Genomic DNA, 26,688 nt, shown 5'->3' on the forward strand with positions numbered 1-26,688 from the left:
GGGTTTGTATTTAAATTTATAAGGGATGTTCGCCTGTAGTTTTCTGGTGATTGTCATGTTTAGGTATCTGGGTAACGACGCAGACCTCAAATGATGAGTTAGTGAGTTTTCTCCTTCAATATTCTGGGAAAGTTGGTGTAAAATTGATATTGTTTCTTCCTCAAGTATTTGCAAAGAATCCAAACAGTCTCTACCAGATAAAAAAGACAAGGAAATAGATTCTTCCACAGAGCCTCCAGAGGAGTCACAGACCTGATGATATCTTCTTGCTTTTTGGCCCAGTGACACCATGAAAACAATATGACCCATGATGAGGAGAAAACAAATCGATTGAAACTCACAACTGACATGCTTAGAATTAGCAGACAAAATCATTAGAGGGTTATTAGATACGGTTGCTATAACTGTATTTCACATATTCAAAAAGTAGAGATAAGGAATCGACATAACTGGAAAACACAGAATTGGTAGAACCAGTAAACAGAAAACTAGTAAGGACCTAGGAGCTGGAATAGCACAGTCAGCCAACTTGATTTAATTGACTAAACATTCGAACAGTAGATACACATTCTTTTCACATACAAATTGAAGATTTACCAAGATAGACCATATTGTGGTTCCAGAAACGAGGCTTAATAACTTTAAAAGGATTCAAGTTGGAAATCAGTGAGAAAAATATCTCTGGAAAATCCCCCATATGTTTAGAAACTAACACACTTTTAAATAACGCAGAGGTCAAAGAAGAAATCAGAAATGAAATTATAAAATATTTTGAACCGAATGAAAATGAAAACCCACCCATTTTCTATTTTCTATTGCTGTTGTAATCACCACAAACATAATGGCTTAAACAATACATATTAATTATCTTACAGTTTTGGATGTCAGAAGTCCAAAATGGGTTTCATTTGGGCCAAAAATCAAGGTGTCATCAGGTCTGTGACTCCTCTGGAGGCTCTGTGGAAGAATCTATTCCTTTGTCTTTTTTATCTGTTAGAGACTGCTTACATTCTTTGGCGGTGTCCCCTTCCTCCATCTTCAAAGCCAGCAACATAGCATCTTCAAATCTCTCTGTGTTTCTCCTACCTCCCTCTTTTGCTTGTAATGAGCCTTTCGATTACATTGGATCCACCGGGTTAATCCAGGATAATAGTCTCCTCATCACAAGATCCTTTATTATCACATTTGTAAAGTCAGTTTTGCCAGGTAGGGCTACGTATTCACAAGGTTAAAAGCATTAAGACATTGGCATCTTTGGTGTGGTCCATTATTCTGCCTACCACACTGCTAAAGCAGTACATAGATGGAAATTTACATCACTAACTGCAACTGTTAGAAAAGAAAAAAAAAAAAAAAGGCAGGGCGTGGTGGCTCATGCCTGTAATCCCAGCACTTTGGGAGGCCGAGGCGGGCAGATCACGAGGTCAGGAGATCGAGACCATCCTGGCTAACACGGTGAAACCCCGTCTCTACTAAAAATACAAAAAAATTATCCAGGCATGGCGGCATGCGCCTGTAGTCCCAGCTGCTGAGGAGGCTGAAGCAGGAGAATGGCGTGAACCCGGGAGGCGGAGCTTGCAGTGAGCCGAGATCGCACCACTGCACTCCAGGCTGGGTGACAGAGCAAGACTCCGTCTCAAAAAAAAAAAAAAAAAAAAAATTCTAATTATTGACCTCAACTTTCATCTCAAGAAATTATTAAAAGAAGAACAAACACAGAAAAGTAGAAGAAAGGAAATAATACAGATAGGAAACAAATGTAACAAATAACAAGAAAACAGGGAAAAAATTTATAAAACCAAAAGGTAGTTATTGAGGATATAAATAAAATTACTAAACCTGGATTTGACTTTTACTTTGATATTTAACCTGAAAGCTAGAAGTAAAACAATTTAAATTGTGTTATAGATATCTGGCTTCGTTGTTTTTAGAGACAGGTTCTTGCTCTGTCACACAGGGTGGGGTACAGTAATACGATCATATAACCATCAACCCTTGGGCTCAAGCAATCCTCCTGCCTCAGCCTCCAAAGCAGCTAGGACTAAAGACACATGCCACCACACCCAGCTAATTAAAAAAATTTTTTTTGTAGAGATGGTGTCTCACTATGTTGCTCAGGCTAGTCTTGGAACTCCTGGCCTCAAGCAATTCACCCACCTTGTCCTCCCCAAGTGAAATGGCTGTTTTTGATAGAATTTAAGTCTAGTTTCCTCATTTTATTATACTGTTTTGTTTCTAGTGCTAGGACCTCACCAAACTAACTCATGTAATTCAAGCTCTTTGTGAAGTAGTGATAGAGCAGAAAGATTTTGTCATATCATGGGAAGCCTAATTACCAAGTCAACATACATTTCAAATAACGACCTCTGAGAAGATGCGGAAAAACAGTAGACCTAACTCTCAAGTGTTTCTTTTGGTTGCCATCTCTCAGTGGCCCATCATTCTTACATATTTCATCGCCGTTGTTATTCTTTTCAGGTCATTACATCTTCATTGTAAAATTTATCCTCTCACCTGGGTTTCTTCTTTGTGCCACCTTAGTTTCTTAGATAAATCATCACATTTTCCTAGATTCCCATGAAGATCTGTGAAAGGAAAAGAGGTGGTGATTTGGGACAGAATAGGATTCACAGCCTATAGGAACTCTAGAGGGACAAAGTTCTTGCATATTATCTAATCAGAATGATTTAGTGCCAACTTGTAGATCTCAAAACTTGGAAAAAAGTAAAAATTGTCAAAATATATCAAGAATGGATGAGAAGGGATTAAAACCAGGTGATAAGGATGGGAACTCTCACTGAAAGTTCCATTATTAGAACATTCTACTTTGTTTATGCACAACTCTGTGACAATGCACCGGGGCTGTTCCCTGAGCATTAGTGAAGTGTCTATACTTGGAAAGTCTTCGCAGTCTCAGTTTTGTGTCACTTCAATCTAAGAGACCCAGACTCTGGACACATTAATTTCAAACCTTGGAACTAGGGAGTTTATGTTGTATTCCAAAAGCATGTGGAGCTACAGGGGAGACTTTTTTGTAATTCAGAGTCTCTTACCTAGCCGTTATGTGGCCACAAGATCTTCAGCTAATCTGCACAATTCAGGCGCTTCAGGCCAACCCAGAAAATTATCTCCACAAATGTAGAAAATAAAACAGCTTTATTAATTTTTAAAAAATTTTATCTTGAGACCAAGTCTCACTCTTTCACCCAGGCTAGAGTGCAGTGGTGTGATCACAGCTCACTGCAGCCTCAATGTCCCGGGCTTGGGCAATCTTCTTGCGTCAGCCTCCTGAGTAGCTTGGACCACAGGTGCATGACACTATACCTGGCTAATTTTTTAATTATTCTGTAGAGATGGGGTCTCCCTGTGTTGCCCAGGCTGGTCTTGAACTCCTAGGCTCAAGCAATGCTCCAATCTTGACCTCATGGTGGCATGAGCCACCATACCTGGCCTTATTTTTTTAGAGACAGAGCCTCACTCTGTCATCCAGGCTGGAGTGCAGTATATTTTATTTTTATTTTATTTTTTTAAGTGACAGAGTCTAGCTATCTATATTTATATTTATATAAGGGGTAGAGGAAGTGTTTGCAATTAACCACAAGTGTTCTTTAGCTAAAGATCTAAGAAAAGGGAGAGAGAAAGGAAATAAAAGGAAAATAAAGATCTCTTTATTATACCAAGGAAATAGAAAAAATGTTAAACTCTTACAACTTACTTGGATGACTACCTGATTAATAAATAAGTTAGTAAAGAGAAGCAATATTAAGTTTATCTAAAAATTGCTGTCAGATTTATATTGTTGCATAGCTAATAGTAGGATACTCTGGGATTAAAGATTTACCTGTCTTATGTAGTTAGCGCTTTTACATTCTTTTTTTTTTTTTTTTTTTTTTTTTGAGGCAGGGTCTCAGTCTGTTACCCAGGCTAGAGTACAGTGGCACGGTCATAGCTCCCTGCAACTCCAACTCCTGGGCTCAAGTGATCCACCTACTTTAGCCTCCTGAGAAGCTGGGATGACAAGCTTGTACCCCGTGCCTGGCTAATTTTTTAATTTTTTGTAGAGGTCTCACTTTTTTGCCTAGGCTGGTCTTGAACTCCTGGCCTCAAGCAGTCTTCCCTCCTCAGCCTCCAAAAGTGTTGGGATTACAGGCATGAGCCACCGCTCTCAACCTCTTTTACATTCTTTTAACCTACGTGGAATGATGCTATTTTTGGTTTTTCGTTTTTTCGGGTATAAAATGAGTACTCTCTATGAACTCCGTAAGTTCTCCAGATCCTCTGGAGATCAGAATCATACACAAAATTGTAATGTGCCCAGTAAAATTAACTGTTTTAAGAATGTGTTCCAATAATATTTTTATAAAGAGCAATCTATCCTAAAATCTATAACAAGACTAAAGTGGATTAGTCATACAGGATAAAACAGAATTTGAAATAGTGAATGAAAATCAACTTTAAAAGTTTTACTTTTTTATTTCTCCCAATTTAAAATTATCATTACAAGCATTGAAGAACAAAGAGAAACCACTTATTGTTCAAGTATGTAGCCTGCATATTAGCGTTAAACTTTTCTTTGTTTCCTTCCAGCTTTTACATAAATATTTTACATGGTTATAAATGAAGTGTAGGTATAATTTTGTATTTTTTACCCTTTTCTGTTTTTTAACCTTAACCTACTCTCTAAAAATCCCATTTAGTCTCATTAGCCTGAATCCAAATCCTTGCTACTAGAAGTGGCTCATAAAAATCTGTGCTGTGATTTGCCTGTTGACAGTAGATGTGAAACTTGACCAGTTTAATTTTATCCTTATGTGGATTTTCTAAAGATAATCAAGAAGGTTTTTGTTTTGTTTTGTTTTTTTGAGTCAGAGTCTCACACTGTCGCCCAGGCTGAGTGCAGTGGCATAATCTTGGCTCCCTGCAACCTCCACCTCCCAGGTTCAAGTGATTCTCCTACCTCAGCCTCCTGAGTAGCTGGGATTACGGGGGCCTGCCACCATGCCTGGCTAATTTTTGTATTTTTAGTAGAGATGGGATTTCACTATGTTGGCCAGGCTGGTCTTGAACTCCTGACCTTGTGATCTGCCCACCTTGGCATCCCAAAGTGCTGGGATTCCAGGTGGGAGCCACCATGCCCAGCCAAGAAGGTTTTTTTAGTTCCTATTTACTTTTGAATAAAATGTCTTAATTTTTAGAATCATTTACATTTAGCTCTTTTATAGTTCTTCACTGCCTATTCATCTTTTTAGAATCTTTTTTAATTTTAATTGTCTCCCTATTAATTGATTGCTTTCAAATTATCCTGCTACGTAGCACTAATTACGAGCTTTTAACCACTTAATCAAAATTTAGCAGATTGGGTCAAGTGTGGCAGTGGCTCACTCCTGTAATCCCAGCACTTTGGGAGGCCAAGTCAGGAGGATCACTTGAGCCCAGGAATTCCAGACTAGCCTGGACAACATGGTAAGAGACCATTTCTACAAAACATTAAAAAAATTAGCCGGGCATGGTTGCGGGTACCTGTGGTCCCAGCTACTGGGGAGGCTGAGGTGGGAGAATCACTTGGGCCCAGGAGTCTGGGGCTACAGTGAGCCAAGTTCATGCCACTGTACTCCAGCCTGGGCAACAAAGGAAGACCATGTCTCCAAAAAAAAAAAAAAAAAAAAAAATTAGCAGATTGAATATATAAGAATTTTAACAGAGTTAATTTGTTGTTAGGACAGTCCCAAAGACCAAAACTATAAAGCTTAAATTCTTGTTTGAAGTTTTGTGGGGGAAAAAAACAAAAACAAACAAACAAACAAAACAGTATAAAACTAAATAGGTGATGTGCCTATAATTATGCTTTTTAAATCTCGGAAATAAAATAACCCAAAATGTTTACAATGTCTCAAAAGATAACACATAGGTTTTTTTTTTTAACTTTATATCTGTCTATACTTTATAAGTGCTCTTCAATGGGTGTATCTTTTTATGATTAGAATAAATAAATAATCTAGATAAAGGGAGATTATGCCAGTGATAGCAGTAACGTTTGTCATTCTTGTACTTACTGTGTAACATTTCTGAGTCAGGATTTTAGACTAAAAACCATGACTTAACTATTAGCAGTTTCTTTAAGAGCTGATATTTCTGCAAAGAAAAAGAGAGTGCATGTTCTAGATCATGTGTCTACACAGAATAGTTCCTCAGGATGCATTATATCCCTGTCTCTTAACTACTCTTGACTCTGCTATCCCTTTAAGACCTACAATTTTACATAAAAGTTTTTCTCCATATTCTTTTTTTTTTTTTTTTTTTGAAATGGAGTCTTGCTCGATCGCCCAGGCTGGAGTGCAGTGGCGTGATCTCTGCTCACTACAACCTCCATCTCCCAGGTTCAAGAGATTCTCCTGCCTCAGCCTCCCGAGTAGCTGGGATTACAGGCACATGCCACCATGCCTGGCTAATTTTTGTATTTTTAGTAGAGGCACGGTTTCACCATGTGTTGGCCAGGCTGGTCTCGAACTCTTGACCTCAAGTGATCTGCCTGCCTTGGCCTCCCAAAGTGCTGGGAATACAGACGTGAGCCACTGCGCCCAGCCTCCATATTCTAACTACCTCAGACTTCAGGGAAAACTATTTTTAAAAACACATGTGGGTTTTATAAAAACCGGCAAGTTTATGAAACTTTTACATTAGCCCTAGCCCTCAGTCTCCAAGTCCAGTGTTTATCTCTTAGGTTGTATAGGGATAGTTGTTAGGTCTTAATTTGCAGGAGTAACAATTTGAATCCAGTTAAGCCCACATAAAAAGTAAATGAAAAACTAAGAGACTCTTCCATTTATGGGGATGACTTGTATTACATCCTACAGATACCAGAAAAATGTTACTGTAAGGTGTGCTCTTTTTGAATCTTAAGATGAAGTCCTTTCCAGTTACAGAATTTTTGATGTAACACATCAAAAATTGTTTCCCTCCAATTAACTGTAGGAACAGTAAACTGTAGCACAGTTTTAAAACTTACATAGAGAGAAGACAAAGAATCTCCCTAAAGCCCAATGATTAAACATGTCTGTTAATTTGTCCATTAGACGTTTTACAAAACAGCTCTGAAGAAAAACATTTTGTTCCAATAGCATAAAAATTTGCAAAAATCAACCTACTCATCTGACAAAGGGCTAATATCCAGAATCTACAATGAACTCAAACAAATTTACAAGAGAAAAACAACCCCGTCAAAAAGTGGGCAAAGGATATGAACAGACACTTCTCAAAAGAAGACATTTATGCAGCCAAAAAACACATGAAAAAATGCTCATCGTCACTGGCCATCAGAGAAATGCAAATCAAAACCACAATGAGATACTATCTCATACCAGTTAGAATGGCGATCATTAAAAAGTCAGGAAACAACAGGTGCTGGAGAGGATGTGGAGAAATAGGAACACTTTTACACTGTTGGTGGGACTGTAAACTAGTTCAACCATTGTGGAAGTCAGTGTGGTGATTCCTCAGGGATCTAGAACTGGAAATACCATTTGACCCAGCCATCCCATTACTGGGTATATACCCAAAGGATTATAAGTCATGCTACTATAAAGACACATGCACATGTATGTTTATAGCAGCACTATTCACAATAGCAAAGACTTGGAACCAACCTAAATGTCCAACAATGATAGACTGGATTAAGAAAATGGCACATATACACCATGGAATACTATGCAGCCATAAAAAATGATGAGTTCATGTCCTTTGTAGGGACATGGATGAAACTGGAAACCATCATTCTCAGCAAAATATCGCAAGGACAAAAAAAACCAAACACCGCATGTTCTCACTCATAGGTGGGAATTGAACAATGAGAACATATGGACACAGGAAGGGGAACATCACACACCAGGGACTGTTGTGGGGTGGGGGGATGGGGGAGGGATAGCATTAGGAGATATACCTAATGCTAAATGACGAGTTAATGGGTGCAGCACACCAACATGGCACATGTATACATATGTAACAAACCTGCAGGTTGTGCACATGTACCCTAAAACTTAAAGTGTAATAATAATAAAATTTAAAAATTTTGCAAAAATCTGGAAATCAGCATTACCTTTTTGTATTTTTGTTTTTATTCATATTTTAATGTAGTTGAAATTAAATGTGTCTGTAAGAGTTTAGTTCTTAGGTGGGGGAGTCCAGGTAATTATGAATCCTATGCAGAGACTGTCGCTTGTCCTGTCATGCTTTAATACAAGACAAGGAGGAAACAATCTATGTCTTTGCCTTGGGAAGGTTAATAATACTGCCTTTGCCTAGAACTGCTATTATTTGTTCAGTCAGCAAATTCGAGTGCCCTCCCTGTGCAATGAACTAGAAAGTAAAGAACAAATCTAAGACAGTATCTTAAATTTAATTCCCCCATTCTAGTTTAATCAGTGTTAATTATCATGAAAATCTGTGTCACTCTCTGTCTTCCCTCTCCCTTTTTCTTCCTGACTGCTTCCCTTCTACTCCCTTTTCTCCCCCTTCATTCCTCAGCACACCCAAATTTTACTGCACCTTTCTATCAGTAATTGTAGGAGAAGGGATATATGCCCCAACCTCACTGGGCATTAGGGGTGTGTGTTTGTGTGTGTGTGTGTGTGTGTGTGTGTGTGTGTGTGTGTGTGTGTATGTATCCAGTTTTTTTTAAGGACTAAGTGTCTCCTAAAGAAGTCTGTGCTCTTTCTGTCCCTCTTTTTCTGAATTATTGTTTTAAATCAAGACTTTAAATAGCCACTTAAACAAGATGAGTAACAATTCTCACTGGCTCAGTAGCTGTTTTTTTTCCAAGTATGTTAAATATGTTATATTACTGAAGGAAGAAATATTTTGTTTCATGTTTTGGGGTTGAGTATATTTGATATATTTGTGGAAAGAAAAGTTTATCTTTGTTTTTTGTTGTTTAGAGGAAGTTCCTTTTGAGCTTATATTTGAGCCCCAAAAATCCTCCAAAAAATTGTTCTTCCTCTTTTCCATGAATGAGATTTAGAGCTAAATTCATACAAATGCAAAACAAAATAAAATTACAGATTCTCTGAACTCTATAACTCCTAAAAAGATTCAGCTGTAGAAGCAGAGTTGAAAATCACAAGAATTTTGGAGGAAGCGCATTAAACAGACTGGTTATATCAAATCAGAAGATCCACAAAAAATGCAAAGAGACAACTGCCGAATATATGTATTCAGTAGAAGCCTGTGAGACAATAGCAAATTTAAACCCACCCATGGTTTCCATCCTTTGAAAAAATTTACCTTGAGTAGGACACAAAGGAAGAATGTCAGCTGGTCTATTAGTGTTTCCTTAATGGTTCCTGAGGGGAAGAAAAAAGAATAATTGGTGTGAGATGTGTATAACAAAGGAGACATGCAGAGTATTTTTTAAGATGGTACAGTAATTTTGAGGAAAAAAATTAATATTAAACGTCTCCTTTTTCTTGTTCCCCCAAAAAGTGTGTGTTCCACCAAAAAGTGTGTGTGCACGTTCTACTGTCATACCAAAAAAGATGAGACTGTCCCAGAGTCTCAGTGAATTATCTTATATTTCTGTAGGGAATCAGTTTAGATGATACCCTTTAGCTTTGTGTTTATTTGCTTTTGGTAATGTTCCCTATTAAGTGGCCTTTCTTTAACTCTTCTCCTTGTTCATCCTTCTATAGTACCTCACTCCTGTCTATTGATTCATAAGTTGCCCTCTGTAGAAGCAGTTTAATATCATCAGCTTACTATCTGATGGTTAAAATGTCTTTCACTTATACACCCATGATTCTGTGGAATTTGTAAGCCAGATGAATTTTTTAAAGCCCTTTGTAAACTTAATCCTTTAATCTAGAAATCTGAAACAATGGAATAATTCAGTAAAAATTATCTATTTTCTTAGTTTTCACTCTATGAAAGGCTAGGCAAACAGTATTGATGTGAGATGAAAACAGAATGTTTTAGAAATGCTGCCTATCTAATGAAACCTTAATTGAAGTATCCTTTTGTTGTCTAGAAAACTTAAAAATAACAGAATCCTGAGCGTATTATTTTTTATTGCTTGAAGTAACTTTAGATATCTAGTCTCACTCTTATACTTTATAGCTGAGTAATGTAGGGGCCTGAGACCTGTGACTTGCTTAAGTTCACATAGTTGATGAATAGAAGTAGACCCAGGTCTAGAACTGGATCACAAGTCAGTTTTCTTATGTATGTACTCATCACATGTTGAATTACATGCTGGGATATTTCTAACCATGAAATGGGAAGAACGCAGGCCACTGGTTAGAAAGCTACGAGTTTGTACCCACAACACTTGATGTTGCAATCTCTGGGCTACTACACAATTGTTCACTTGATCAGCCAACTATTTGTTTGGTATAGGTAAAGTTCTCTTTTATCCTGCTTAATTTGAATATAGGTATCACTTAGACCTAATATTTCTCAGAATGACTTTGCAGTGGCAAGTAATGGGCCTGATCTTGTATTTCAGCTCAAATAGCTATAACTGTACCAAAGACATGGAAGAAACCAAAAGATCGGACCCGAACCACTGAAGAGATGTTAGAGGCAGAATTGGAGGTAAGCAAATCTCTTAAGTTCATATTCAGAGCAGTGGTGCCATTTCATAGACAGGTATGTGTTTATACCTATTTATTGAAATAGTTTTCCAAGCAAAACTTAATATATCAAGCTCAGAGACTAATTGTTTTAAGTCCATTTTATATTAGAATTTTAAAAAGATTTTTAGTAACATGTTTGATTTCATTGAATTCTTATTTTTCTTTCAAAATACCTCTTTTAAAATAACAAACTTGGCCAGGCACAGTGGCTAATAACTGTAATCCCAGCACTTTGTGAGGTGAAGGCAGGATGATCACTGGAACCCAGGAGTTTGAGACCACCTGGGCAACATAAGGAGACCCTGACTGTACAAAAATGTTTTAAAATATTAGCCACACATGGTGGCGCATACCTGTGGTCCCAGCTACTCGGGAGGCTCAGGTGGGAGGACTGCTTGAGCCCTGGAGGTGGAGGCTGCAGTGAAATGTGATCATGCCACTGCACTCCAGCCTGGGCAACACAGTGAAACATTATCTCAAATAAATAAATAAAATGACAATTTTTGGTTAACTTTCCTCTTCCCCCAACTAGAACTTTTGTTTGTATTAACTGGATAGAAAGATAATCTGGTAAACAAAAATGGAGAGTTTTTAAAAATACCATTAGTAATGGTGGTAGAATTCATCTAGTACATTATAAAGAAATTGATTTTGAATCTGTCATCTGTTAACTGCATCCCAGAAACATAACTTTTCTTCATATGGTTTGTCTGTCTTAAAATAAGCCATGTGAGATTTTGCTTCAGATTAAAACATACCAAGTCCAAGAGATGAATGTGAGGAAGGAAAAAGGACAAATCAGTCCTAAGGATTACTCTAACAATTTCCTTGTCTGTAATCTCAACATCCTTAGCATTATGTATTGAAGCTTATAAATGAAGAGCAATGTAAATCTGTATGTAGCTTTTTCCCTTTTTTTGACTATTCTTTTAGCTACTTTATTAAAATAATTTTACTCAAGGTTTAACATGATAATATTAAAATGTAAAAATTATCTTAAGATAACTTTGAGTGTGTTTACTTCATTCGGCTTTTTTAGCAAGTTATAATTCTTACCTTCTTTGGGTATCTAACAGTACCCCTTGGTTACTTCCCCTGTGCCTTCATTGCTGTTACATGATGCTGTGTTGATGTCACTGTTAGTCCCATAGCAACCACTAAAATGTTGATCGTTGTGATTTCATTGTGGTTATTAGGGTGTAAAACTTGGCAGTAAGGTATAGAGGTGCAAATAGTCATTGCACTCCTTTTGCAGCTGAACCTGAAAATGTTCCTCCTACAGAGAATAAAATACCTTCCAGAGGCATGGGAATCACATACATTCCTGCTGTGGCTGTTAAGAGCTTCATTAACTTCTTTCTTTTTAGATTCAGCTGGTTTTTTTGTTATTTTTCTTCTGTTATACTTCATGTTGGATTTCTAAGCAGTATTGAATATTATATAGGCCACTCCTCCCATGCCTTCAAATATTCATCCTAATCTTCAGCTTGAGGTTCAGCAAACTTTTTGTGTAAAGGTCCAGATAGTAAATATTTTAGGCTGTCACAATTCCTCAAATCTGCTGCTGTAGCTTAAAAGCAGCCATCAACAATGTGTAAATGAAAGAAGCATGGTTGTATCTTCACAAAACTTTATTGGTGGACATTGAAATCTGAATTTGTATGCCAGGAAATATTTTTCCAGATTTTTTCAGATATTACAAATATAAATATCATCCTTACCTTGTATGCTGTGCAAAAGCAGGCGGTGAGCCAGAATTGGCCCTCGGGCCAGAGTTTGCTATAAAGCTTCTTTAGCTTGTTACTCTTGAAACACAAGAACTGTTTTGACTTATTTTGAACCAATCACTTTTTCTTAACTTTATAGTTTAAGACAAGGCTGGGTGCAGTGGCTCATGCCTATAATTCTAGCACTTTGGTAGGCTGAGGCAGGAGGATCACTTGAGGCCAGGATTTCGAGACCAGCCTGGCCAACATGACGAAACCCCATCTCTGTTAAAAATACAAAAATTAGCTGGCCGTGGTGGCGCGCGCCTATAATCCCAGCTACTCAGGAAGCTGAGACAGGAGAATCACTTGAACCCAGAAGGCGGAGGTTGCAATGAGCCAAGATTGTGCCAGTGCACTCCAGCCTGGACAACAGAACGAGACTCTGTCTCAAAAAAATAAAATAACCTAAAAAATTTTTAAAAACTAAAGCAAGACAAAAAATATTTGCTTTTTACACAGTGACTTCTTTCAGAAATCCTTTTTTCTGTCTTTCCTAAAACTGAGCTTTCGTTGGCGTAGCGTAGTAAATACTGGATGCCATTGTCTTCATTTCCACTAATCAGGCTCCCCCTTTCTTAGATTTATTTTGTCAGCTTTTAAAATAATTTGTTTCTGGTATCAGCTTATTTGGGTTACATATTAGGTTGTTGCATTATTAAAGATATTTATCAAAATTATAGTCTAGAGGCTGGGCACGGTGGCTTACACCTGTAATCACAGCACTTTGGGAGGCCAAGAAGGGCAGATCACGAGGCCAGAAGTTTGAGACCAGCCTGACCAACATGGTGAAACCCTGTCTCTACTAAAAATACAAAAATTAGCCAGGCGTAGTAGTGTGCGCCTGTAATCCCAGCTACTCAGGAGGCTGAGGCAGGAGAATCGCTTGAACCTGGGAGGCGGAGATTGCAGTGAGCCAAGATTGCGCCACTGACTCCAGCCTGGGTGACAGAGCAAGACTCCGTCTCAAAAAAAAAAAAATTATAGCCTAGAAAAGTAAGGATGAAGGATGATTTCATATTAAAATTGCTTGGCAAAGTATCTTAAAATAAGTTTCAAAATTTTAGAGCATTTCATCAATTATTATATACATAGTTGCCAGTCTGATTTTCTAGCTCTTTTAAAAAACTCATTGCATTAAGCACAGAGTTCTGTCAAGTGAATTCTTAACAGGTTCCTATAAAAGGTTTACCTTTGGCTGTCCAGCCAATGAAGTCATCTCTTTCTTAAATCTGTTTCTGCATAAACAATTTAGGAACTGTACAGACTAGTTGACTAGGATTTTATCCTGCTTTAAAAAAAAACCCATAAATATTTAATTAAGCTATTTTTGTTATTCTCTTCAAATACCCCTCATAGTAATACACCTCAGATAATTCAGTGATTCTGTGTTCTCTGAATTATGGTTTGTTATTCATAGAACTAGTTTCTTTATACTTCTTTTTCCAGTTAGAAATTAAATTTCTAAGTAATACAGCCTCTGTTTATATATGATAGACTGTTGTTGATTGTAGGTACAGAGAAGAGGATGCACTGTATTCTCTAAAAAAAACTTGTTTCACATTTTATAAGATCTGAAATAAGAATTCTGTATAATTGTATAATTTGGTTATGTTGCTCTTTAATAAGTTTAAATACCATTTACATACTGATATCTCAGATTATTAAATGTCTTCTTGATGACCTGTACTTAATTATGAGATGGTATTATAAGATTATTATAATTAGACTATAGTAGAGTCTAAAATTTTTAAAAATGAGGCTGCTGATTCATGATTCAAATTTGGTAGATCTGGTTTTTTCAATGTTTAAATGATACCTACTTTCTGCAATGCTTTATAAAATAAATTGTTTCCAAACTTATTTTTTTAGAATTTTATGTCTGTCTGTCTTTTGAGGGTTTTTATATACTATCTTTTTCCATGAATTAGTCGGGGGAATAGGTGTGGGGTGGTGTTTGTGCATATTTGCATGAACTTTTTATTTCCATTATTAGAAACAGAGTCTAAAAACCATCTGTTTCTGTTGATAACATTAAACAATTTATTGGCTTTTCAACCATGATCTGTTATATGGTAAAAGAAAATTTACTAGTATTATATCTGTTTTAATACTATCTAACAAAGAAGTATTTGTCACTCAAAAATTGTTTTAAACATAATTTCATAGATTATTTGGGGTGAACTTTTTTCTGCTATATATGACACTACTTTACACTATCCTCTGCTGAACCAGCTCCAGTTTTTTGCTCTTCTCCTCATGTGAATTTATCAATTAGAACACCTATGAGTAGTTGTTTCAGAGGATTGTTTTCAGAGTGCATACCCATCGTGAAAAGAGTTCACAGAGAACTTTGCCTTAAGGAGTTTTGAAGATTCATGAGGCCTTTACAGAGCCATTTGTGTTTGATATCTGACACTAAGATGGTCAAAAATAATCTAGGGAATAACTTCAATTCTTTTTTGCCTTCTGAAAATAGGTGTGATACTCCATAACCCAGATTTCTCTTTTTTTTTCTCTCTCTCTCTTTTTTTTTTTTATATACAAGATTTTTCTATATGGTCACAGCCTCAGAGAAGTCTAAGAACGAATAACAAAATAGATTTTAACTAGCAAGTGGCCTTTTTGTAAAATGAGATATGATCAGTTTTATAGGACTTAGATGTTTTAAGCTATTCTCCAGACTGTCAATTTCACAGCCAGAAGACAGTGTAAAAAATACCCTCCAGTGTTTCTTTTTATATTTGTTGAGCTTTAATGGGAAGGGTAGTGTAGTGCTTGTTTTAGATTCTGACTAGGACTCTTTCATGTTCATAAAGTTCCATGGATTAACAGTTCTTTCCATTCTAACCTTTGGTATATTTGGATATTATTAGTCTCATGTTAAAGCATTTCAGCAGCCATTTGAATGGTCTTCCTTTTCCTAGGTGCTGAAATGAGAAAAGTATTTTTTTTAAACTCAGCATTCTAATACCACATGCTGAACACAGACATTCTTATCTTGAATGACATGTTTTCCTTTGCTTTTTGAAGGGGGTAGATGTAGGTTTTTATGTATATTTACACCCGTGGAAAAAAATGTAACCTCTTTGTTCATTTATTATTTAGCCTAAAGCTGAAGAGGAGCTTTCCGTTGACAAAGTACTTGAATCTGAACAAGATAAAATGAGCCAGGGGTTTCATCCTGAAAGAGACCCCTCTGACCTAAAAAAAGTGAAAGCTGTGGAAGAAAATGGAGAAGAAGCTGAGCCAGTACGTAATGGTGCTGAGAGTGTTTCTGAGGGTGAAGGAATAGATGCTAATTCAGGCTCCACAGATAGTTCTGGTGATGGGGTTACATTTCCATTTAAACCAGGTAAGTTTATACCTGCCTTCCTATGTACCTCTTTATCCCTCTACTGCAACCTTAGAGAAATGTTGCCTCTTTTTAGAGAGATACTGGATGGAAGAAAGAGGTTTATCACAATATAATATTTACAGGACAGATCAGCAAGCCCAAGTTAGTGACTAGCAAATCCAGAGAGTTCTGTATTGCTGGAAATGATACCCGACACTGGTATTCCCCTTTTACTGGCATTGGAAGAGCATCTGGCAGAGGGAATCAGACAGTGCCATGCTAGTGGGTGCAGTTTGATTTTAAAAATTATTGCATTCGTTTTAATTGAAAGGGATATAGAGATATTACCACATTCCTCGAGATGGCATTAGTCATCTTTCATAAGACTTGATCTCTGTTGACAGAAATCACTCTGTGGAACTGAATTCTGAAACAATGTATTGAGTATCTGCAGTATGGGAAGTTCCCTGTGGTAAATATGGATGATAAACAAGTAAATAAGGAATATGTATGATAAACATATGGTAAACAAATATAAACCCTGGAGGATTTTTTTATCTTAAGATACCATCAAATGCATTAAACCTCTGTCATAATACTATATAAACTGTGACTGACTTTGAGATATATGGAGAAATTTGGTATGGATCTGTAAGGAAAGATGGTTCCTTTGATAGAAAGTTTGGGCTGGGTGCGGTGGCTCACGCCTGTAATCCCAGCACTTAGGGAGGCCGAGGCGGGCGGATCACCTGAGGTTGGGAGTTCGAGACTAGCCTGACCAACATGGAGAAACCCCATCTTGACTAAAAATACAAAATAAGCTGGGCGTGGTGGCACATGCCTGTAATTTCAGCTACTTGGGAAGCTGAGGCAGGAGAATCGCTTGAACCCGGGAGGCAGAGGTTGCAGTGAGCCAAGTTTGTACCATTGCATTCCAGCCTGGGCAACAAGAGCGAAACTCCATCTCAAAAAAAGAAAGAAAGAAAGTTTGGAGTAGGTGAAAAGTTTTCCTTAGTCTGCCAAATCTAGACTAAGTTTTGCAGGAGGTAGGGTTTGAATGTAAAATACCAGACCTCAAAGGTAATCTAGATCAATATTTTTCAAACTGTTGGATTTAATACATTTAATAGATTGTGAAATTAATAGGTCACAACCAACATTTTAAAAAAGGATAATATAATAAAAAATGTCAGTCTATTACATGTAAGTAAGAATAAGTATTGTTTTTAGAAACTTTGTAGTTATATATGTGTTTATAATTGTCCCGGGTCATGAAGTCATTGTGTCTTACTGTGAGTTGTAGTCAGAGATGTTTGAAAACCAATGACTAGTACTTACCACTTTATTTTATATTATTTTTAAAATTTTTTATTTATTGTTTATTTTTTACAGAGGGAGGGTCTCACTATGTTGCCCAGGCTGCTTTCAAACTCCTGTGCTCAAGCAGTCCTCCTGCCTCAGCCTCCCAAAGTGCTCCCATGCCCAGCCCTTACCACTTTGATATACTGATCTTTCACTACCAGTAAAATCCTGTTAATGGGCTTTATGAAATTGTAAATTTATGCTATCGTAAAACTTTTTTTAAAAAAACCCTAGGACTCAGTGTACTGAATTGCTTTTGTCAACTTAGGCTTGTATACTGTGTTCAAAAATAAAGAAAAAGATCTAGGCTTGTACCAGGTCACAGAGTACTTGTAGCCATCACCAATGTGTCTTAAGAAAATGGAAACACTATTGCTATTTTTAGACTATGCAAATTATATTTTTATATTTATTTTATGTTTTAATATTTTGTATATTGCATAATTTATGTTACTTATATTTTATATTATATTTTAATTCTTTTCATCCATCAGTTTTGCAGTATAGGCCCTGACTATAATTGACCAACTACCTTTTGCCCTTGTAATATTTAACAGCAGTAATTGGAAAAAAGACAATAGTCATTGGAAAAAAAATAGTTTGAAATTTAGATCCCAATAAGCTGTCTACTTTTTAATAAATATAATAGGGTAATAAAGATATGGTGGAAAACATTTGGAATATTCTCAAAGACCCATCAGCGGGTCTATAACCTACACATTAGGAATCTCTAATGTAAGAAGGATCCAATCTGCTATCAGGAAGTAATCTGGAGTCTGATTTTGATGAGTTTTATTAATTAAAATAAGAAAACTGTGATTTTTTTTAGATGAAATTATAGGCAGGAGAAAAAACTTAGTATCTAACTGCGTAGACAGTTCATTATCTTAAATAAGTTGTTTCTGTGTTTTGTGTCCTTTTGCTTTTCTTTTTCCTCTAAAATAACATTTCCTAGTGAACAACCAAAGTAGCCTTTTTTATGAAGCCAAGGGTTTTATCAGGTTCCTTATTTCTTAGTTATTTAAGTTATTTAGTTATTTAAGTCTTATTTCTAAGTTATTTATTTAATGAGGATTATTACATGTCCCTGGCCAAAGGTTACTTAGTGTGTATGTGAAGTGATTCCTACTTGCTTTAGATTATTTTACTACTCAAAGGTATTTAGAAGGGATGAAAGAACAAGTGATGGTTTAAAATCTTTACATATTTTCTGACTGTATTTCATTGTTCCGTTCTATTTTTTGTTTGTTCATGAAGAGATAAATACTGGAATGTGGTTTGTACTCTTAGGGAATGTAGGTCATGCATCATTTAATGACGGTGATTTGTTCTGAGAAATGCATCATTAGGCAATTTCTTCCTTGTGCAAACAAAAGAGTATTTGCACAAACCTAGATGTTCTAGCCTACTACACACCTAGGCTGTATAGTGTAGCCTACTGCTCTTAGGCTGCAAACCTGTACAGCATGTTGCTATACTGAATAGTAGGCGGTTGTAACATAATGGTAAGTATTTGTGTATCTAAATATAACTAAACATAGAAAAGGTATAGTAAAAATACTATATAAAAGATTTAAAATGGTACATTGTATAGGGCACTTACCATGAATGGAGACTGCAGGACTTGAAGTTGTTCTAGATGAGTGGTGAGTGAATGTAAAAGCCTAGGACATTACTGTATGCTGGTGTGGATTTTATAAACATTAGGGCACACTACATTTATTTTAAAATGTGTACTTTCTCTAATAATGAATTAATCTTAGCTTACCTTAATCTTTTTACTTGATAAACTTTTTAATTTTTTAACTTTTTGACTTTTATAATAATATTTAGCTTAAAACACACTGTATAGCTATGCAAAAATATTTCTTTTTTCTTTTTCCTTTTTTTTTTCTTTTTTTTTTTTTTGAGATAGACTCTCACTCTGTTACCCAGGCTAGAGTGCAGTGGTGCAATCATAGCTCACTGCAGCCTCAGCCTCCTGGACTCAAGTGATCTTCCCACCTCAGCCACCTGATAGCTGGGACTACAGTTGCATGTCACCATGCCCAGCTAATTTAAAAAAATTTTTTTTCTAGAGATTAGGTCTTACTACATCGCCCAGGCTGGTCTCAAACTCTTGGCCTCCCAAAGTACTGGGATTATAGGTGTGAGCCACCATCCCTGGCCTTGTTTCTTTATATCCTTATTCTATATGCTTTTTTCTATTTTTAAAATTATTTATCTTTTTACTTGTTAAGGATTTTTCTTAAAAACTAAGACACAAACATATATTAGCCTAGGCCTATACACGGTCAAGATCATCAACATCACTGTCTTCTACTTCCAGATCTTGTCTCATTGGAAGGTCTTCCGGGGCAATAATATGCATAGAGCTGTCATCTCCTATTATAACAGTGCCTTCCTCTGGAATATTTCCTGAAGGACTTGCCTGAGGCTGTTTTACAGTTAACTTTTTTTAATAAATAGAAGGAATATACTCTAGTGATTTAAAAGTATAGTATAGTAGATACATAAGCCAGTAACATAGTTATTTCTTGTTACTATGAAATATTATGTGTTATACTTGATTGTATGTGCTATACTTTTAAATGACTGGCAGCACAGTAGGTTTGTTTACACTACCATTAACACATACATGTGAATAATGCATTGTGCTGCCACATGAGGATAGTTACAGTGTCATTAGGCAATAGGAACCTTTCAGCTTCATTATAGCCTTATGGGCTATAATGTTGTATATGCAGTTGTATATGCAGTTTGTTATTGATCGAAACATCGTTATGCAATGCATGACTGTATATAATGCCCTACAAACAGTGTTTGCCTATATTCCTCTTTCTAGAATCCTGGAAGCCTACTGATACTGAAGGTAAGAAGCAGTATGACAGGGAGTTTCTGCTGGACTTCCAGTTCATGCCTGCCTGTATACAAAAACCAGAGGGCCTGCCTCCTATCAGTGATGTGGTTCTTGACAAGGTAAGCTGCGTACTCAGAGAAAACTAGTTCTTTTTGGTGGGAACTGATTTTAACTATAAGAGCAAATATGTGAAGTATGAGCAGTTTTTAGTAATTGTTAGACCAAATGATGTAAAAATATCTAATGTTTAAGAATTTGTTTCCCTAAACACTGTTGGATTTTGAGTTTCTTATAGGTTACAGTCATTTTGGGATTTGGCCCATATTGGAGTGGTGGTTTTTTTTAATGTTTATTAATTGATTTATCTGCCTATTATGGCTGTTTTTTGGTGAAATAAAAAATTTTGTGTTTGTTGGGGGAAACATGGCTAAATTGATACGGAGGTCTTTCCTCATTGTTCTAAAAGTTCATTATGGAATTCTGTTGGCATTGAGGACAGGTCAGAAATGTAGGAAGGTATTTGGCAGATCAAACATAAGTGAGAGTCAACATGATTCAAATAATATGTATCTCAAAGTTTCCCTAATAGATACCTCCAGTGATTGAATTCTCCAATCTTGTGCAAATAGGCATCCTTCCTCTTTGCATCTGATCTTTATGGTGCACACAGCAAATTAGTACAGTCAGTATTTGTTTACTAAATTAAAAGGAGTAAAGTCAGATCTACTAAAGTAATTTCATGTAAATCAAAGATAAATCAGAGCTGATGATTAAGCTTGAAGTATTTTTGTTTTGTAGAGGAACAAAAATGTAAAAGTAGAGATTAACTATCTTATGGAATCATATCTACCTCTTAACCGATTTATGCCTAGTGTTTCATTATTGGAATGCTAAGTTTGTGAGAGTTATTTATATCCTACTGCTCAAGGTCATAACCAAGGTCTGATTTTTCACACAAAAAAATTTGCAGCCTCCGGCATAAATGGGTTAGTAAAGATGTCCAGCAGCTGCTTATCCAGAACTCATTTATATTATTTTACTTTCTTATAGCAACAGGTCTTCTTACTTCTATTGGTGGTATCTAAGTCTTCTCTCCTAGATACTTATGTGAGGACAACTGAATGACTGATTAATGGTGCTAATTTGAGGCTACTTCAGTACCTCAGAAGTCAAGTGTTATATCCACCAAATTCAATTATCCTCTTAGAAAATATTCCTGCCTGTCCTGCTGCCTTATCTGTTTATGACTTTGGCCACTAATTAGTTGATTTCTCACTGATCTGCTTAACTTTATGTTGTCCATGGTCACGTTACATGCTTATTCAAAGTCAGATATCTCAGATTAACAAGGCAGACAGTGAAATTTTAAATGAATCATCACCTATGAAACATGTCTCCTCTAAGACTTATTGTCCACTCATAGTACATTCTTTACTAACCATAAGTCTACAGCATCAAAATTAAAATGAGCAGTAGCAGGATTCCTATAGGCAAGTGCTCTATATCCTGGTGAATATTTTTTTTTAATTCTAAAATTTGACCCTAGTGTTGAGGATCTCAGATATCTTGTCTTGTGCCATTCAGTTGGTCCTCAGTATCTAGTGAGCCAGTCTGCTGATTATGTATAGCCCCTACTTGGAAATTTAAGGCCTAAATCATTCCCAGGGTATCAGAAAACCATTGTTTTAGCCTAATGGCTCTAAGAGTAGCCCAGGAGAAGCTGCCATGGATGAGATTGGACTTCTGCTGGTTCCAAAGCTGATGCTTACCGTTTCAGCTGATGTAACTTTTCAGTAAAAATTTTTGTTATCTTTTGTGGCAGGGAATGCTCTGGAACATGTATTAAGCTTTCTTTTGCTTTTTCGTGCAGATCAACCAACCCAAATTGCCAATGCGAACTCTGGATCCTCGAATTTTGCCTCGAGGACCAGACTTTACACCAGCCTTTGCTGATTTTGGAAGGCAGACACCTGGTGGAAGAGGCGTACCTGTAAGTGCAAGTTCCCTACAACTCACTTAGTTAGACACTGGCACAGACTCCATGAAATCCTACCTCACGGCAAGACAGCAGCTTTTATTCGTTGATTCTAATCAAGAAGAAGAAGAAGAGGCAAAGACTATCCTTTCCATACTCATATTAAAGCAGATAAAGAATACACTTGAGTTCTTTTTACTTGGCAGAAGCTAGTCTGCATTAATTTGGTCTTGATTTTTTTTTTTCCCCTATTTTTTCAATTGAGGTGACCGGCAAATAGGTTTAAAAATAGTGCCAACCACGGCCAGGGATGGTGACTCAGGTCTGTAATGCTAGCACTTTGTGGGGTCAAGGCAGGAGGATCACTTGAGGTCAGGAGTTCAAGATCAGCCTGACAACAAAGAGAGACCCTGTCTCTACCACAAAAAAAAAAAAAAAGAAAAGAAAAAAATAGGCCAGGCATGCTGGTGCATGCTTATAGTCCTAGTCCCAGCTACTCGGGAGACTGAGGTGAGAGAATTACTTGACCCCAGGAGGTCCAGGCTACAGTGAGCCATGATCATGACACTGCACTCCAGTCTGGGTGACAAAACAAGAACAGGAGGTCCAGGCTTCAGTGAGCCATGATCATGCCACTGCACTCCAGTCTGGGCGACAAAGCAAGACCCTGTCTCTGAAAAAATATATATACAGAGCGAGCCAACCTTGATAAGATTCCTGTTTTGTTTTGAGCTGTCCTGAAATACTGGAGATCTCTGATGACATTCCCCTAATGATCCTGTCTTTGTCTTTGTTTCTACAGATTTGCAAAGTGCAGAGCAGGCATGGATTGCCAATTCTGGAACAGAGCAAAGCCCCAACTTGCCCTCCACTGGTGATGTCACACCCACCCATGAAGAGCCTGCCTCTAGGGGTGCGCTGAACACTTTGTTTTTTGTAATAATAGTCTCTGGTGTTATAATATTTTCTGTTACGCTCTTTTTATTTACTATTGATTGTTAAGTCAAAATTTTAACAAATGACGTGTACAAAAGAGTGCAGTATTGGTAAACTGCAGATTGCCATTACACCCCCAGTGGCAGGCTCTTTCAGCAGTGGAAGTGGCATCACCAGTGGAGTTATGCTGGGGCACTGCACTGTGCAGGATTCGGCAGGCTCTGCCTACTCCATGCTTTGTAGACTTGCAGAAAGCATGGGGAAAGTTGCCAATGATGTTGAATATCTCTTTTCCCCAAGTTAGAATGGCATAGAGAGCAATAAATCTAACATTTTGGAGGAGCTTGGGGTTTGATGTACATTTGCAGATAACCGTGTTACTTCATTTTATGTAAGGTGACACTTTTTGTTTCCGCATCACCTTTTTATTTCTGAAATGGCAACTTTTGAAACCTGCTTTGAAATAAGACTACATTGTCTGAAAACAAATGTCACTTTGTAGATATTTAAATTATTTGATTATTTTCCTGCAACCAAACAGTGATGGCATATACTTGAATGCCTACAGTGTGTTGGAGGCTTTGTAAAACTACCGAAAACCACCTGAATTTGAAGCATACTGTTTATTGAGCCATTAATCCATCACCATTTTAGAGACCTGTGTATGTGAGATACTCTGTTTCTCACACATTTGTCTATTTTCAGGAAATACTAAATTAAGATTTTTCTAAATCTTGAGTTACCTCACCAGAAAGTCTTAGAAAGCAGCTTTCTAGAAACCATTTTATACCTTTTTTTTTTTTTTTTTGAGACAGAGTCTCGCTCTGTCGCCCAGGCTGGAGCGCAGTGGCGTGATCTCCACTCACTGCAAGCCCTGCCACCTCCTAGGTTCACGCCATTCTCCTGCCTTGGCCTCCCGAGTAGCTGGGACTATAGGTGCCTGCCACCACGCCCGGCTAATTTTTTTTTTTTTTGTATTTTTAGTAGAGACGGGGTTTCACCGTGTTAGCCAGGATGGTCTTGATCTCCTGACCTCGTGATCCACCCGCCTCGGCCTCCCAAAGTGCTGGGATGACAGGCGTGAGCCACCGTGCCCGGCCCATTTTATACCTTTTTTTTCAGTATTATTTCCCTTTTTAATGTTGAAATTTTTATTTGTGTTACTGTTCATTTTGGTTTTGGTTTATATCTTTGTTTTGCCAAATATTTGAAATAATGTTGATGCTGTTTTGAATATTCTGTGGATAATAGCATCTGTGGTTATTATCATATTGCACAATGTTGTTGATATGTGACTCACAAAATGTATAAATCCTCTTCCAGTGTCACTTTTCACGAACAGCTTGCTAGTCATTGTTTGCTAATAACTAGTTATAACAAAAAGGAAATATTGTGAGTTTAGAATAAGCAATGTCTCTTTTAAATTATTGAAAATAGAAAATGATTTTTAAAAGTAACTTTATCACAGCATATACCACTCCTCTGTATACCTACGTATGTGAGATCAGTGAGTTATTCTGGTAAACTCAAAGTAATGTGACTAGAAGTGAGATGTTATCTAGAATTTGTAGTAGCTCCAAAAAGATCAACTTTAATTATTTAATTTACTTTTATTAAGCAGCTTTGTTCTGTGTCAAAAGCTAGTTTTTAAGAGAAATTTTGATGTCTCAGGGTAATGTTGATATGTTAAGCCTTAACACAAGTTATTCTTCCAGCCTATCTCCTAGATAATAGACATTCTCCACTTAATTTGCCCAGCTTACCTTGGTATATTGATGTAAATACAGATGGGAATGTCATAGGACATAAATATCAACATATAAAGGAACAAAAATGGCCAGGCACAGTGACTCATGCCTGTAATCCCAGCACTTTGGGAGGCCAAAGCGGGTGGATTGCTAGAGTCCCGGAGTTCAAGACCAGCCTGGGCAACATGGTAAAATCCTGTCCCTACAAAAAATACAAAAATTTGCTGGGCATGAGGGCACACACCTGTAGTGCCATCTACTTGAGAGACTGAGGTGGGAGGATTGCCTGAGCCTGGGAAGCAGAGGTTGGAGACAGAGGCTGCAGTGAGCCAAGATTGCACCACTGCACTCCAGCCTGGGCAACAGAGTGAGGCTCTGTCTCAAAAAAACAAGAACAGAAATAATGCTGTTTGGAAAAAAGCAACAGCCCTACTCTTTGCAGTTTCTGATTCCATACTTTAAATAACTTTTTCCAGTTCTCCAAATTATCTTATAATTAATTATCACTTAATGATATTAAAATCTATGAGGTATGCCCCATTATTATCTTAAGTAGCCATGACTTCTAATATAAACTTTTCTACAGCTTATGCCTGTAATCCCAGCACTTTGGGAGGCTGAGGTGGGCAGATTACATGAGGCCAGGAGTTCGAGCCCAGCCTGGCCAACATGGCGAAACCGTGTGTCTACTAAAAATGCGAAAATTAGCCAGGCGTGGTGGTACATGTCTGTAATTCCAGCTACTCAGAAGACTGAGGCACAAGAATCACTTGAACCCAGGAGGCGGAGGCTGTAGTGAGCCAAGATCACGCCACTGCACTCCAGCCTGGGTGACAAAGCAAGACTCTGTCTAAAAAAAAAAAACAAAAAAACAAAAACTTTGCTGCAACAGACTTGCTATAAAATATTTTTAATGTATGCCAATGATTTTAAAATGTCATATGCAGCTACGTAGTTTTCAAACCTAAGTGTCCTTCACTGGATAGTAAAGTGCATATCTATTGGAAATTACCATGAAATATCATGTCTTTAGTTATTTTTAAAATAAAATTATGGGCCGGGCGTGGTGGTTCACGCCTGTAATTCCAGCACTTTGGGAGGCCGAGGCAGGTGGATCGCAAGGCCAGGAGATCAAGACCATCCTGGCTAACACGGTGAAACCCCGTCTCCACTAAAAATACAAAAAATTAGCCGGGTGTGGTGGCGGGCGCCTGTAGTCCCAGCTACTCGGAAGGCTGAGGCAGGAGAATGGCGTAAAGCCGGGAGCTTGTAGTGAGCCAAGATCGTGCCACTGCACTCCATCCTGGGCGAAAGAGCAAGACTCTGTCTCAGAAAATAAAAAAAATAAATAAAATTACTTATCAGTTGTGTTAGTAGTCTTTTTGCGGACATCACAGAAAGCACTCCAAAAAATATATCTTAAGAGGAGCATTGGACCTATATAAGTAATTTGCCATTTATACTTATTTTAACTAACTTTTGAGATAAACTGATCAATCATAAAAATCCTAGCAGCAAAGAAGAATCCTAGGAGTAAAGTCTTTATTTAAAGGAACACTTGGTTGTCTTCCTTCTTTAAAAATTTAAGCGTATATTGATTCTCTCTTCTTTGGTTATCCAAGTAGGCAGTGGAATTTAAGGTTACAGTCTCTGAATAAGATAGGAATGATGTATATTAAATTGCAAAACGGAGAGGGGTATAATTTCATAATACATTTTTGAAAACTGACAGTGGGTAAAAAATGCAAACTTTAACGTCACCTGAAAAAAGAAAATGGCTCACTAATCAACCCCAGACTTTGACATTTTTAGTTTTGACATTGTGGACCTTGAGCACATTATACCTTAAAGTTCCTTAAAGTACTGTCTTTCAAAGAAAGAAACCAGGTGTCGTTTCTTTTTGTGTAGCCCATGCACAGGATCCTAGATTTTTTGTGTGTTTAGTATATAAATCATTCATCATATGTTGCTACTTCTGAAGGATACCATAAATTTGATTATCTGTATTAAGATTTTCACACACAAAAAGGGACATGAAATGTTTAAATTTATGTATCAGTTTTTTAAAAGTTCCTTTTGATC

The 26,688-nt window shown here is 37.1% G+C and overlaps 1 protein-coding gene and 1 long non-coding RNA gene across 51 annotated transcripts in view; one reads left to right on the forward strand and one right to left on the reverse strand.

The window, feature by feature from the left end:
- LOC107975170 (uncharacterized) overlaps window positions 1-11,755 on the reverse strand; it is a 29,305-nt gene extending 17,550 nt beyond the window's left edge. Inside the window, exons 1-4 of the long non-coding RNA XR_008538311.1 lie at window positions 11,679-11,755; window positions 9,277-9,335; window positions 6,054-6,132; window positions 2,515-2,585 (exon numbers count right to left, since the gene is read on the reverse strand). This is a non-coding gene — a long non-coding RNA (uncharacterized LOC107975170). The remainder of the gene's footprint in view (window positions 1-2,514; window positions 2,586-6,053; window positions 6,133-9,276; window positions 9,336-11,678) is intronic.
- EIF4G3 (eukaryotic translation initiation factor 4 gamma 3) overlaps window positions 1-26,688 on the forward strand; it is a 367,607-nt gene that overhangs the window by 259,971 nt on the left and 80,948 nt on the right. For 29 of the 50 annotated variants that reach the window (XM_016955647.4, XM_063785240.1, XM_009450038.5 and 26 more), the window contains 5 exons: window positions 10,493-10,581; window positions 15,497-15,743; window positions 19,933-20,066; window positions 21,818-21,937; window positions 22,725-22,835. In XM_016955647.4, the coding sequence (XP_016811136.1) occupies window positions 10,493-10,581; window positions 15,497-15,743; window positions 19,933-20,066; window positions 21,818-21,937; window positions 22,725-22,835 (701 nt within the window). The remainder of the gene's footprint in view (window positions 1-10,492; window positions 10,582-15,496; window positions 15,744-19,932; window positions 20,067-21,817; window positions 21,938-22,724; window positions 22,836-26,688) is intronic. The other 21 variants (XM_063785248.1, XM_054663304.2, XM_063785316.1 and 18 more) reach the window with 1 other exon arrangement.

The sequence above is a fragment of the Pan troglodytes genome, chromosome 1 (assembly GCF_028858775.2).
Source record: "Pan troglodytes isolate AG18354 chromosome 1, NHGRI_mPanTro3-v2.0_pri, whole genome shotgun sequence".
Taxonomy (NCBI): domain Eukaryota; kingdom Metazoa; phylum Chordata; class Mammalia; order Primates; family Hominidae; genus Pan; species Pan troglodytes.